The 13,146-nt window shown below is 38.8% G+C and overlaps 1 protein-coding gene across 2 annotated transcripts; it reads right to left on the bottom strand.

Annotated features, from left to right (window-relative positions):
- Positions 1–132: 132 nt before the first annotated feature.
- On the bottom strand, positions 133–12,717 carry LOC129104448 (rho GTPase-activating protein 6-like). 2 transcript variants are annotated; one of them, XM_054615135.1, is made up of 13 exons: positions 12,346–12,717; positions 8,020–8,179; positions 7,333–7,404; positions 6,155–6,408; positions 5,758–5,953; positions 5,499–5,554; positions 5,252–5,402; positions 4,978–5,126; positions 3,520–3,699; positions 2,642–2,739; positions 2,233–2,495; positions 1,641–1,715; positions 133–1,556 (listed from the first exon to the last, which is right to left on the bottom strand). In XM_054615135.1, the coding sequence occupies exons 1-13, from the start codon at positions 12,382–12,384 to the stop codon at positions 991–993; spliced, it is 2,259 nt and encodes a 752-aa protein (XP_054471110.1). In that variant the 5' UTR covers positions 12,385–12,717; the 3' UTR covers positions 133–990. The 2 variants fall into 2 exon arrangements, with proteins under 2 accessions (XP_054471110.1, XP_054471111.1); XM_054615136.1 differs by having other exon boundaries at positions 4,978–5,123.
- Between the last annotated feature and the right edge of the window lie 429 nt (positions 12,718–13,146).

Below are 13,146 nucleotides of genomic sequence, written 5' to 3'. Positions count from 1 at the left end.
AGTTAACATTTGATTAAACTTCATGCTGATTTCTAAATGAACTTTTATGTAAAAGTGTCAAATTAGATTGTTACAATGCACCAGAAAACACCGCTCCTTATAGAAATTCAAAATGCACACTACTGACTTTCACATTTATTTCCTACATTGGTGATTATATTTTTTACTTTGTAGCTGTTGATATAGGTAATCACATGGCAATGGGCAAAAATACCAACTGGCAACAAAGAATAACCCTGAAGGAAGAGAGGGTCTTACTGAATTCCAAAGTATATCAAACAAGGTATAACTTGAACAAAAATGTACAATGTGACCTACATTACTTTACAATCACTTATTCCATTCATGTTACATTTAGTAACACCACACCACAGAACTGATTCAAATTCATTTCATTCAGCCGTTTTCCTACACGTACGATGTGTCGACAGTTTAGAAGATATACAAATTCTTAAATTCTCATATTGCAGCATTTCCACAAGTAGCATATAATTGGAGCTGGTAACAAAACTAAATGTTTAAGTAGCTAAAGTATATAAAACGGTACACATCTAAAGCAATGACAACATAAACAGATTTATATAGTTACATTCAGCTTATAAACATTCATGTTCTCAAATAAAAAATGAATACCATTCAAGTGTAATTATGACATTCAGGTCTAAATACTCGTTTTGATGGTTGTATTTCAAATAATCTCTGTGTGACTACAATTTATTAAAATAAACTACAAAATACATAATTTACATCATGTTTACATACACAACAATATGAATATATAAACAGTTGCCCTGCGATAATACAGAACTATCATCACCATTTAAAAATATTGGTTGGTGTAAAGTCCCATCAGTGAATCAATGAGAAACATTAACTAATACTGCATATACGGACAAACAGTAGCATTTCAGTGACTGATGATGTGACAGGAAAATGTCCCCTGTTATTTGAAGTGTTCTTCAGAATTGTTCAACACAGTCACAGGGTGCATCACACCAATGTCTCAGGCAGGGCGTCTGCATTTTCTTTTGACAGTATATGCCATATATGCCACCTCTCCGTCTGCCAGTTTGGTGTACTTGGGCTCTTTTTTTGTCCAGGCCCAGAGGTGTCTGCTTTATTTACGGTCTGCGGGGCAGGACTTTGCTGGTACTGCTGTGGGGTTTGAGTGTCAGACTCAAACGTGAAGAGGGAGGGTGTGGAGTAAGAAATATGGGTCTCCCTCAGCTGTCCGGTGTAGTGAAGGGGAGACAAACCCTCCTTCCTGACCTTAAGTGAAGAGCATGCTGGGTGTCCTGTCCTTTCTGCTAAGTTATCAGAGCTGCGGGCCGCTGATTGGCTGCTCAATCCCTGATGTAATGATGATTGAGGTTGTCTCTGTCCTCTCTGGTCATCGGGACCACTGCAGCTGCGAGTCACTGGGGGGTGTGGCCTGATTTCCAGCACGCCCAATGAGGTTTGTGTTGGTCTGACGGGCAGCTTGTTGTTACCTTGGTGACAGCTCAGCCCCTCTGAAGAGCCATACGACTCACATTCCGACATGTCTCCGAGGGAGCCTGGGAGAAACCACTCATTAACATCCAGCATTCATTACATATCTCAAGACCATCTGTAGCAACATGTGCGGAGGATTTTATTACCAGTGATATGATGGCCAGTAAACTCTTTGCTGAATAGTCCATGCCAGGTGTCCCAGAAATTGTCAGTTGAAGCCTCTAATAAGAAGAAAAAATGGTCACAGCAGCAGTTACAACACTGTGGGGACATTGACTAAACACACCATTTGATCATTTCATTCTTTTTCGGGGCCAAACTATTTAAAATGTAAATAAAACATTCTGCTTCTTTTTGTCTTTGTTTAAATATTTGAGTTTGCTCTGTTTTTGTGGTTTGTTTCACACAATTTCACACATACGTTTAGATGAGTGATTACTGACTTAATATATATATATATGAGTTCATAAAACCCTTAGACAGAACTAGGCTAACCGTTTCCCCATGTTTTTAGTCTCTATGCTAAGCTAGCCAGCAGCTAGATCTAAATTTCAGCCAGAGAGTCAATAAGTATTTCTGAAATGTCAACCTATCCTTTAAATTATTCTTTATTACATTACATTACATTACAGTCATTTAGCAGACGCTTTTATCCAAAGCGACTTACAGGAAGTGTATTCAACATAGGATATAAAAACTATAAAACTAAAGTAAATGTTGCAATACGTTTTTGTTCACCTTTATCTGTAGAAAGTGTAGGAGAGGTGCTGCCAGATCCGTCTTTAGAATGGCTGCTGAGTTTGAACTGGCCAGAAAGTCTGGCCATCCTGTCTGAGAGGGGACTGCTATCCTCTGGGTATTTAAACAGCTGTTGGTCTGACAGGACAGGAGAGTTGTTGTCATAGGGAGACACCTCTCCACTCAACGCTTTGATGGAGTCATTAGAAACGCACCTCTTAGCCAGAGAGAAGGAATCCCGTGCTCTATGAAGGCCTGGCTCACTGCAGAAACAGAGAACACGCAATAAAGATTAGAGATCGTCATCACCAGGGGGGGGATAATGCATTTTTCATCTTGATGATTCGGAGGCTTGGGCAGATGGACAGCCCACAAAAACAAACACAGTGAGACAAAAGTGGAAACTCACGAGTGCTGGGAGGCCTTCCTCCGCAGCAAGTAATCCACAACATCAGGATCAGTTTCTTTCACACTCATCAGCACCTCATTCTGCAGTTCAGCAGGAACCTAGGAGAGTCAAAATCCAGTTTCACTGAAGCTCATGATAAAGGGATGACAAACTTGTAAAACTGTATTCTTTAGTACATTCATTTCCCTGTGCCTAATAATTAACCACACTGGTATTGAACCCAAAATAAATTATACACTTCTCAATATATATCATGGAGAAGTGTATACAATGCATCTGTTCTACATACAAATGACAGCATTACTATATCACCAGAGCACTTTTTTTTGTTTTTGAAACTGCGGAGACATCATTTCTGTTTGGTATAAGGTGAAAACAATCAACAGCAGTTAAGAACGGCTGAACTAATGTCGCAGAGCAAATGTGTGATGAGCTTTTTTTTGCCCTCTGGCTTCCTTAACAGTTCATTTGAAGACTCTCCAATTAAGTGAATCTGCACTTAAGTTTCTGGTGAAAAGCAGAAAACATAATGCAGATGAGGTTCTTGCCATCACTCAAAATCATTGTCTATTAACAAAACAGAGGCCGGAATGCCAGTCATTGACCTTTCCAGTGAGGCTTCTCATTTCCCATGCACTAAAAAGAGTATTCACTAAACTTAATTTCATAAGGTTCACTGTTTTACTGTGACACTACTTTGTTTTATAGGTGACTATAAGAGCGCAGCCCTTCTCAGAACCCATAAAGCTAATGTTTACATTTCATTTGGTGGCTCCACTCTATTAAGCTCAAGAATCACCCCCAGACCTGCCCAAGACCTTGAGATTGTTAACTTTAACTGTTAAGATGCCTTTTTGTTTGCAGTAAGGATGGCTTACCATAAAAAGTGTCTCATATGTATCGATCATCTTTTGGACCACGCTGATGATGGCTGTGCTCTCCTCTGCTCGGGCAAAACTCTGGACTGCAAACTCTTTGTCCGAGTTCTTTTGCTTGTGCAAGAGGTTGGGTCCAAAGATGGTTGCTAGATTGAGTGATGTCATCTTGTTTCCTGTGATCTTAACGATACAGAGGACAGAATTTATTTGTGTGGACAGTCTACTGGACACACACATTCACAGACACTATCACAGGATATTTTTAAATTGTGGGCGTCAAATATTTTTCAGCTTCAGTAAAGAAGGAATTCCAGCATCTCTTCTACATGGTAGAAAATTAGTAGGATTGCTTTAATTTCAAATTTCTTCAATTTTGAACCAGAATCTTCAGCTCAAAGCAAAACCTCTCACATCACATCACAAGTTATTTTATGCAATTATATTATATATCTGACCCTTGCAATTATTAAGAAATGTTTTCTAGATGGAAACAATTTATATGAAAGTTAACAATGGAACTAAATTACCCTTCATTATCTTTTAATCTGCTTATACATTACACTCAGGAATGAAAGCTTGTACACACACAGAGTACTGCAATCATGGTTTCAAGAGTCTTTTTCTGCAGTCAAACCCTCCTTATCACCCTTGAAATGTTGGGAATGTGCACATAAAACAGCCCTGCACCATCAATAAGGCCAGCTCTGCCTACTTTTGTTCAAAGAGACCAAGCAGTCCTCTTGTTCACTGTTACAGTATGTATGCTTTTATGGAGCGAGGCCAAAAATAAACTGCTTGTAGATCCCTGGGAGACAATTCCTCTCCACTGTGAGGATTTGTATTAAAAAGTAAAATTCATATGAAAAGATGAGTTGGGCCCAGACTGGCTTCATGGAGTAGGAAAAAAGTGTTTTCTGTCGGTGCAAATACTGCATGTAGCTTTTGAAATTAACTGTTTGCATCTCCGTTGCAAATTACTTTCACTACTTGTTGTTTGAAACACATAAACTGGGGAGATAAGTTATGATTGAACAGTATGATGTATGTAGAAGCACAGCGTCAGTGTTGTGTGGTTAGTGTTAGTTGAGCATCATTTAATCAAGACACCCACAATGGATCATCATGCATAATGTGCCGCGCCTTGGCACATCATTTTATTCAAATTAGAGGCTGCAGGTGTCTGTTTTACTGAAATCAGTTGGCTGCTGGGATTCATATCAATCACGTAAACTTGTAAACAGTTTATTTAAATAGCTGCTCACTTTTTTCACATATTTTTTGTACTTGCTTGTGGGAAAAATGTGTGACATACTGCCAAAGTTTGTCCATGGCCGTATAATCCCGATGCAATGCCAAAATATTGAACTTGTTTTGTGTCTTGTGTATGTAAACCTGATATTATCAGACCAAAAGCTGTTTTTATACTACCATAAAACATTGCATGTACAGTTTCTTTACCTGTCCGTCATTGTCCAAGCTGTTATCAGCGTGTGCAGCCACTGTTGACAACAAGCAGAGGAGGCGCTGCAGCGTGTCGCTGTTACACGGAGGAAGCAGAAATATCAGGAGCTGGATGGCGCTCTCTTGGAATGAATGATCCAGCACTGCTGAGAAAAAAGGCCACAAGATTGATGTCAATTAAAAAAACTGTAAATTCTATCAAACTCAACAAGCATGGTGACTTTTTGGTGATATTTTTGTGTTTGTTCGTGTGTATGTGTGTGTTCCTCACTCATTGTGTTGATGAAGGCTGTGTAGAGTTCTCTTGTAAGCAGTGGGTCAGGCATGTCTCTGAGGAACTCTTTAAGCAACGCAGCTACATCATGGACACTGGGCTCCTCACCCAAATGTACCTCCCATCCCTGGTCAAAATTCTTGCGAAGCTGGATGAAACATTGTGACATTTATTATAGCAAAATGTTGCTCATAGTGGAGACAATTTATCAAAGTCGAGATGTGTGTTACAGTTTAAATTGTACCTGTCGTACTCTCTTCTTGGAACTTCCAACACGGAAAATTCCAACTGTCTGCAGGCCTGTAAACAAAGATTACGACGCTCACTTAGTGCCAGTATTGTGGATAATACATTTAGCCTCTAAGACATTCAAATTGTTTGTATTCACAAGGATATGAGCACACTATTACTGAATCCTAACATTCCACAGAGATATGTTAGGCATTTTTCTATATCACATACTACACACTATAGTGTTACTGTTCAACTTTGATAATGTGTACCATATTTTTCCAGGTGCTGGCAGCAGAGATCCACTACCCTGGGCACCTGCCTGTAAATAGGGTTAAGGCTGAGTTTCTTGTCGTGTCGCTTCTTCCTGTTGCCAGCTGCCTCCTCTGGCAAAGAGAGCTGAAGGGCCTCCAAGAGCCGAGACTGGTTATCATCAAGATCAGTGATGCAGTCCACTGATACCCCACCCTGTTGAGCATATGGGTGACAAACCCGTACAGTGATATTTGTGATAACATGTGGTGCATTCCTTTTAATGGCTACCCACTGAATGAATATCCCCCAAAAAAGGTCAAAAATTCCCTGAATAATCTAGTGTGCAAGTGTAATCTGACAGATTCTTTCTTTGCTCTACAACAGCCTGTGGGCTTTATCGACGGAGAAGCCTACCCTTCTGCGTGTCCGCGGGGCTGCGTCTGGCGTGCCGAGCAGAGGTGATTCATTAGGGGTCTCAGAAGTGGAGCTAAGGGATGAGTTGCTGCTGGAGAGGTCCTTGTTCCCTCTTTTGAAGCTGGAGTTGAAGTGGAGGAAGGATAGCATCAATTCGCTGTGCTCCTCCCGCGGGGGATCGTGCCGCTGCTTGTGTGTGCGGTCGTTGGATATGACCTGCGACAGTGGTATGCCAAACGCCTGGGGCATAGTCTCTGTGTGAGGAGAAAGGCGAGACAGACAGATTCAAAGTTCATCTTGTTGGCTCCGAGTCAACTGGGAGATGCTGAATTAGATTTAAGATGTGACATTCATGTCGGCACGTTATATATGTTAACCTTTGGAGCTTGGATTTTCTGTACAAAGCCTACAACTATCTTGTCTCTGCATTCAATCTTTATATTCAAACTTGATCTTTTAAATCCATTCTGTCTTTTGTTATATTTGGTTTGAATGTCTGCATATCAAGGGGAAAAAATCCAATAGAAATATTTGAGTAACAATTACATAAATGCTGCTCAAAATGAATATGACAAGAAGAAGAAAAAAAAAAGCCTAGACCAGTAGTGTGCAGTGCACTGCATTCAGAGCCAGAAGGCACATACTTTCTGAGGTGCCTTTGTAAACAAAAGGGGAAAAGAGGAAAGAGGGGGCTGGCCGTGCCGGAGGACAGGCTGTAATGAATGAGCGACCACTTAAGATTGTTTTTGTTATTTCCCTGGACTGCCTGGCTGACAGAGAACATCCCTTTGCTGCTAGATTGTTGCAGCGGGGCGGGGCAGTGGTTGAAGATCACAGCTCCCTCTGAGACTTCCTTACTGAACTGTAGATTCTGATCACTCAGCAGCTGAGAATGTCTGCTTCAGTGAGTCTATACCGCTTAAGCCAAAAGGATCAAAGAGTATGTTTTCATGTGTCTTGGCTAGGCAGACTAGATTAGAAACTGTAGGAGGAATAAACTGACAGGACTCCGTGGCTCTCCGACAGGCCTAAAAATAACTGTTTACCTTCACTGGTTTGGAAAGACTAACAAAAATATAACTGAGAGTGTTCGAAATTCTTATCTAAATATAATTTCCAATGGAGAGCACTAACACTCCCCTTACAGTATGGAGTGAATTCAGTATATCCCACAATACCTTTGTCTTTACTCTTCTCTTTAGATAATGAATCCAACTTCCGCCTAAGTAACTTCTTGTGCTTGTGGCCATCTGAAACAAAGCAGAGGTGTCACAGTTAAAAATAAAAAAGGTTAATATGCCCCTGCTCTTGCTTGCTCCCTTTGACATTATTTGGCTCATTTCCATAATAGTTATTTTCATTACAAAAAGAGCAAACAAATTCTGACCAACCGGCAAAATAAAGGAATAGAGTTGGAATATTAATTCATAACCCAGGTGTATACAGGTGTACATTAGCTTTAGCAAAGACAATGATATCATAAATTTCAAAAACATTCGTTAATTTTGACAATATCATTTCTGTTAGAACAAAGTATAAATGAAACAAAAGACTACAAAACCAGAAAAAGAGACTATTTACTAAATAAATAACCTAGTTTACAAAAAAATTGTCTGCAATTGCATTGGTATACAATCTCACACCATGAAATCTATTAAGCCGCGAGAATTTATTGCAATCAATAGGAAAGTAAGAAATCCTTACACAAAAAGGAAAATAATTATTTTCATGTAAAATAAACGGAGAAAAACACTTTCTGTCATTTCGTTAGTCTGCATGTGTTTCAGAAAACATTTTTCTTAAGACAGAATAGAAACTTGATAAATAAGGTAGGAGGCTGTTAGTGCGAGTGCGTGCTTTAATACATTTAGGGATGGTGATGTGGCAGCCCGGGTCGCAGTCCCGAAGCAATCGTCTGAACGCCACATCCTGGAGACGAACCCTCTCCAACTCTGAGAGGCCTTGCAGGGGGACGGGCTTCAGGCCAACGCTACATCCTGACACGCTGTTCCAGGTGAAGTCACCCTGTAAACACACACACACACACACACACATCACACATCAGTTACATCTATCAAGGCTGTCACCTTCTACGTTTATGACCAATCCCGTCCTCCACAGACCCTCAGTTTGTGTGAACTGAAGAATACCTTTGCTGCACCTGCCAGCTAAAAGTCATGACAACATTGATCATCTGTTTCCCATGACAAAAACTGAGGGTTTACAGTTTAAGACTTCAGATCTACTTGATGTTAGAATGCAGTATTTGTGCTGTACTTTTTGGATAACGTAATCTAACACAATTTTTTTTACTGTGTAGAAGCAAGGACTGTAAGTTGTTGACAATAGTAGCACCGTCTGACAGAACATCTGTGTCCCAGAATTTGGCCAGCCGTCTAATCAGAGAAAGGAGCAAGAATACTGCTTATGTAGATTATCTTATTTTACAAGTAGCAAGAATAGGCTTATTAATAATGCAAACACTATATCATATGATCCTAGATGTTAAATACCCCATCTTAATTCTATCCCTGCTCCACTTAATAAAGTGCATGATGCTGCATAATATCAATTGATTTATGGATAATTCATCAGTAAACATTGCTACAAATGAGTAAATCTGAAGATTTAGTACAGTGGTAATGACAGGGCAAATAATCTGTAAATCCTCCACCTTTGAGCATCTCGTTGCTGGAGATTACAGAGCTTTGATCCAGTACGGTCAAGTCAATCATATGAGCCATGTTCCAAAGAGGCTTAGTAACTCATTATCAGGATAAGGCTTACACCGAAGTGGCTCACTCACATTAAAGGAGAATTAGGGCTAAGCTACAGTAGCATACCGTTTTCTATTACACATACAGTAAGACAAAGTACAGTATCCTACCTATACCTATATGCATGTGTGAACCAAGTGACAAATAATAAGCAATAGATCAGCAACTGGTGTCTTCTATCAGGACTGTTGGCAAGAAAATAATGCATAACTGCACAAAGACAGGATTTAGAGACACAATGCAGCTAGAATATTTGTGTTTGTATAAAAGATATATACATATAATGATCACCATTGTAACCTGCTCTGGAGCAGGTTAACTTTAGAGGATTGGATAAAAAACTGTTAACAGCCTGGCACTGACCTATCAGATAACAGTAACAACTGCGTTCTCAAAAAAAGTGACAAATTGTAATTTGTAAATTGACAAATATTAATAAATAATAATAAAAAGCAACAAACATTTTATAGATCAGTTTGCTGTCCCAGGCTTTTTCATTTCCAGTTTGGTTTAAAACAGTGTATCTAAGAAACATTGGGATAGATTGGATCATTACATTATATGCAATGATGATCGTGCTGTATATTAATTGTGCAAAGATTCTTTCATTGGAGATTCCTGTTAAATTCAACATTTTGCATCCTCTTTGGTTTGGCAGCAGACACAGTCTAACATCACTTTTTACTGTAAATGTGCATCACATATTTAAAATGGTTTATTCATCATCAGAAAAAAAAGGATAGGAAAAACCACTCAATACTAAAGACGTGTATAATAACCCCTGCACTGATGAATAGCTTTACTTTTGATATTTGGAAATTATTTCTGTTTCTACAGTTTTGTATCAATGATTTTTATAAACTGAAACAGGGACAAAAATCTACACAAGCTTGGCATATTGGGCACACACAGCATAAATCTGTCACAACTGTTATTTAAGCCTGGCAACAGATGATCAGAATATAAAAGCAAAAGCGGGCACCTTCTACAGCCAAGAATGTAAATAAGTACCAGCAACAGTGTTTACTGTGTGCCAATCTTTGTGTTGCAATTCTGTAAAGTTTTGTGAGAAGTGCCATATTGTCATGTTTGCAGTTATCTACACATTTTGTTCAGACATGCATCTTGTTTGACTGTATGGGGGTGGAAACTTTCTCCCTATCTGATGTTGGGTGAGCTGGGTTCCCACAGTTTCACTCTGTCAGTGAAGTGAGAGAAACTCTGTGACTCAAAGGAAAAGCTACTATGCTTTCTTTGTGAAATCCCAAGAATGAGTTGCCCAATTATTCTCAAAGACTGTGTCACAACCAACGGGTTGGTCGCACTAGATTTTATTAGGGTTGCCAAATCATTTTGCAGAATTTATTCCATTAAATTGCTGCTATTGTCTTTTATATCTGCAGCACATCTTTGAGCCACACTGATAATTGTAGCCCACTTTTAACAATGAATATAATATTCTTACATTCTGTTTATTTTACTGATAAAGAGAGCCTGTTAACTCCAACTAAATACATGTATTTGGTCTCATTTATAAAAGTAATTAACATGTATGTTTTCAATATCACATGCATAAAACAAAGATGCAGTTAGTCAAGTGTATATCTCTATGAAACTTTTATCCATTCAATATAATATAAGGTGATTTGGATATGGCAGTAAAAATGGTCAGGAACATTCATTTGCACACAATTGTGCTCTTCTCATAATATAAAGATAAGGCCTATTGTGAACTGGGTTTGCGATTACATCATTTTTAAAAAAGTGGGTCCTCAGAGTAAGAGTTTGGGAAACACCGGTGTGGCCGACAGCATTTTGATGTATACCTCTTTAGCTATTCCATAATCTAAGCTCGATTTTGCAATGTCCAGACATTACATTTGAGTACACGATCACTTTGCTGCAATATTAAAACTCATTGTCCACTATTTTACTTATTATAACTGTCAGAAGATGGATAAGTGAATGGGAAAATGTAATAATCATAAATAATAATATTTTGTTTTACTTCTGGATGGCTTTTGACACAACTTGTTATATGTTTTTTATATTTCTCACAGTGGAAGAAAGTCAGACCCAAACAGCTGCTCCAAGTTGTTACAGAAGCGGTCATTGCTGAAGATGGATGAAGTTATTGTTTGTTATCGCACTGAGCTCACGATTACAACGGTCAGTGATGAAGCCAGTGCTTTATAACTTTAAAATGAAAATACCAGATTTGTCCTGGTTGCCTCTCTACAACCTCAAGAGTCATCTGAACAGAAACAAGCTTGTTCATTCCTTAGGTTCCTTTTTTGTTGTATTCATCATTCATCTATACTGTAACACCAAAGCCAGCAAAAAAGTAAGCATAGATATTGAAATGTATCAACTCGCAAATTATCCCAACAATCTATTGTGCAAGTGAATACATGCCAAACACATCATACACTTATTTGGCTGTGCAGCATCCTAATTTGAGACCTTGTTGTAACACAATGCTTGTCTTAGTGCTAACTGGAATACAATGAGAGGAAACGTGCAAGGTAGTTCATACAAAATAGCAAGATTGAAAACTCAGATTACACTCAACCATACTTGAACTGGATCCAGTGAGGTGATGAATATTCTTCAGTACTCAGGAAGCTGTTCAATGGAGGCACAGTGGGAAGACTTTTCCACAAGAGCCCCTGTACTTTGTAGTTTAACAGTCCATTTTGTATCAGATGTATATAAACTGCACTCGATTGCAGACATTTGAGCCACTCTCCTCTCTTTTTTTTTTTACAACTATATGTGTAACAGCATTGACAAAACCAAAATAACATTGGGGTGTCCTTGAAAGCTTGAAAAAGACCAACACAAACACAAAAAAAATATCTTTCAATTACTCACATCCTGCTATTCTTAAAATAAGTAAACTGATAAATGTCCTCTGATGTACAGAGTAACCCACGGTGCATATAATGCATGACTTGCGTACTATTTTTTTTCTTTGCTTTCAAGATAATGTCAACAACAATTGGCAACTAACAACAGCAAATAATTAATAACAAGGTTCTTGTAGGACTGAACTAGGTATGTAGGTATGACACATACTGTGGGAGGAAGTGGAGATGCAGAGTAGTGTGCAGTAATACAGAAAAGCTCAGTCAATGCAGTAGCCTAATATCTGGATGAGCTCATCAGGGAGGCTTTTAAATAAAATAAAAAAATACACAAATCACTGAATAAAGAAAGATACCAATTCAGATCACAACTTATAATGCAAGGGGTTAATAAACCTTGGATTCCTTTCCTGTCTACTATCTCTGTAACTATTTCCTCCACTTTTCTAAACTATTTGTGTTACTGGGAAACCTTTCAGGAAGCCAACTAATTCATCGTCCACACAGCAAAGCTACTGAGACAACCCGACAAACAGCATCTACTCACGAGAAAAGTGATGTTTCTCTTGAGGAGTGGATCCATCATGACACCAAATGACCCGACGCCATATGACCGATAAACACAGCACTCAAGACCACGTGCAGTTACAATTGGTCCAGAGACTGATTCAGTTCACTAAGCTACATCCCGGTGACAGACGGAGTCCAAATGAGTAACATTAGCGCTGATTAATGGACTGGGAGGGGTTGAAGGGACGGGCATAAGTTAACAAAAGTGACCCCTCTGGAGAGATAAACAGCTGAATGTTAATATCTGTAATAAGCTAAACGTGAACATCACATTCCCGTGACGCGATGGTTCATGGTCACGCTAAAAAAAAAAATCAATGTATTGCCTATGAGCAGCGCAGAGATATGATCATGGTACCTGAAAGAGCGTTTAAGTATTTAACACTACAATTCCCATGAGCCTTTGCACCCCGTTGCCATGGAGAACAAACGCGCGAATCACAGCAAGTTCTGGGCTAATGTCCAGAGACAGAAAAAGGTTAACAGTCTGCATTTACTAAAGATAGACACCAATAGAGAGTTACGTGAGAACACGTATTCACGAACAGTACCAGTCAAAAGTGTGGACACACCTTCTCATTCAACTACTTTTAAGAATATAAAATATAAAACATATTCTGGTTTGTTGAGCATTTGTTTGTTTACCACATCATTCCATATGTGTTCCTTCATAGTTTGGATTTCTTCAATATTAATCTACAATGTAGGAAAAATAAATAAAGAAAAACCATTGAATGAGAAGGTGTGTCCAAACTTTTGACTGGTACTGTAATTTTGG

Source organism: Anoplopoma fimbria, chromosome 16, assembly GCF_027596085.1.
Source record: "Anoplopoma fimbria isolate UVic2021 breed Golden Eagle Sablefish chromosome 16, Afim_UVic_2022, whole genome shotgun sequence".
Lineage (NCBI taxonomy): Eukaryota > Metazoa > Chordata > Actinopteri > Perciformes > Anoplopomatidae > Anoplopoma > Anoplopoma fimbria.
This window is presented reverse-complemented; position numbering and strand designations above follow the sequence as displayed.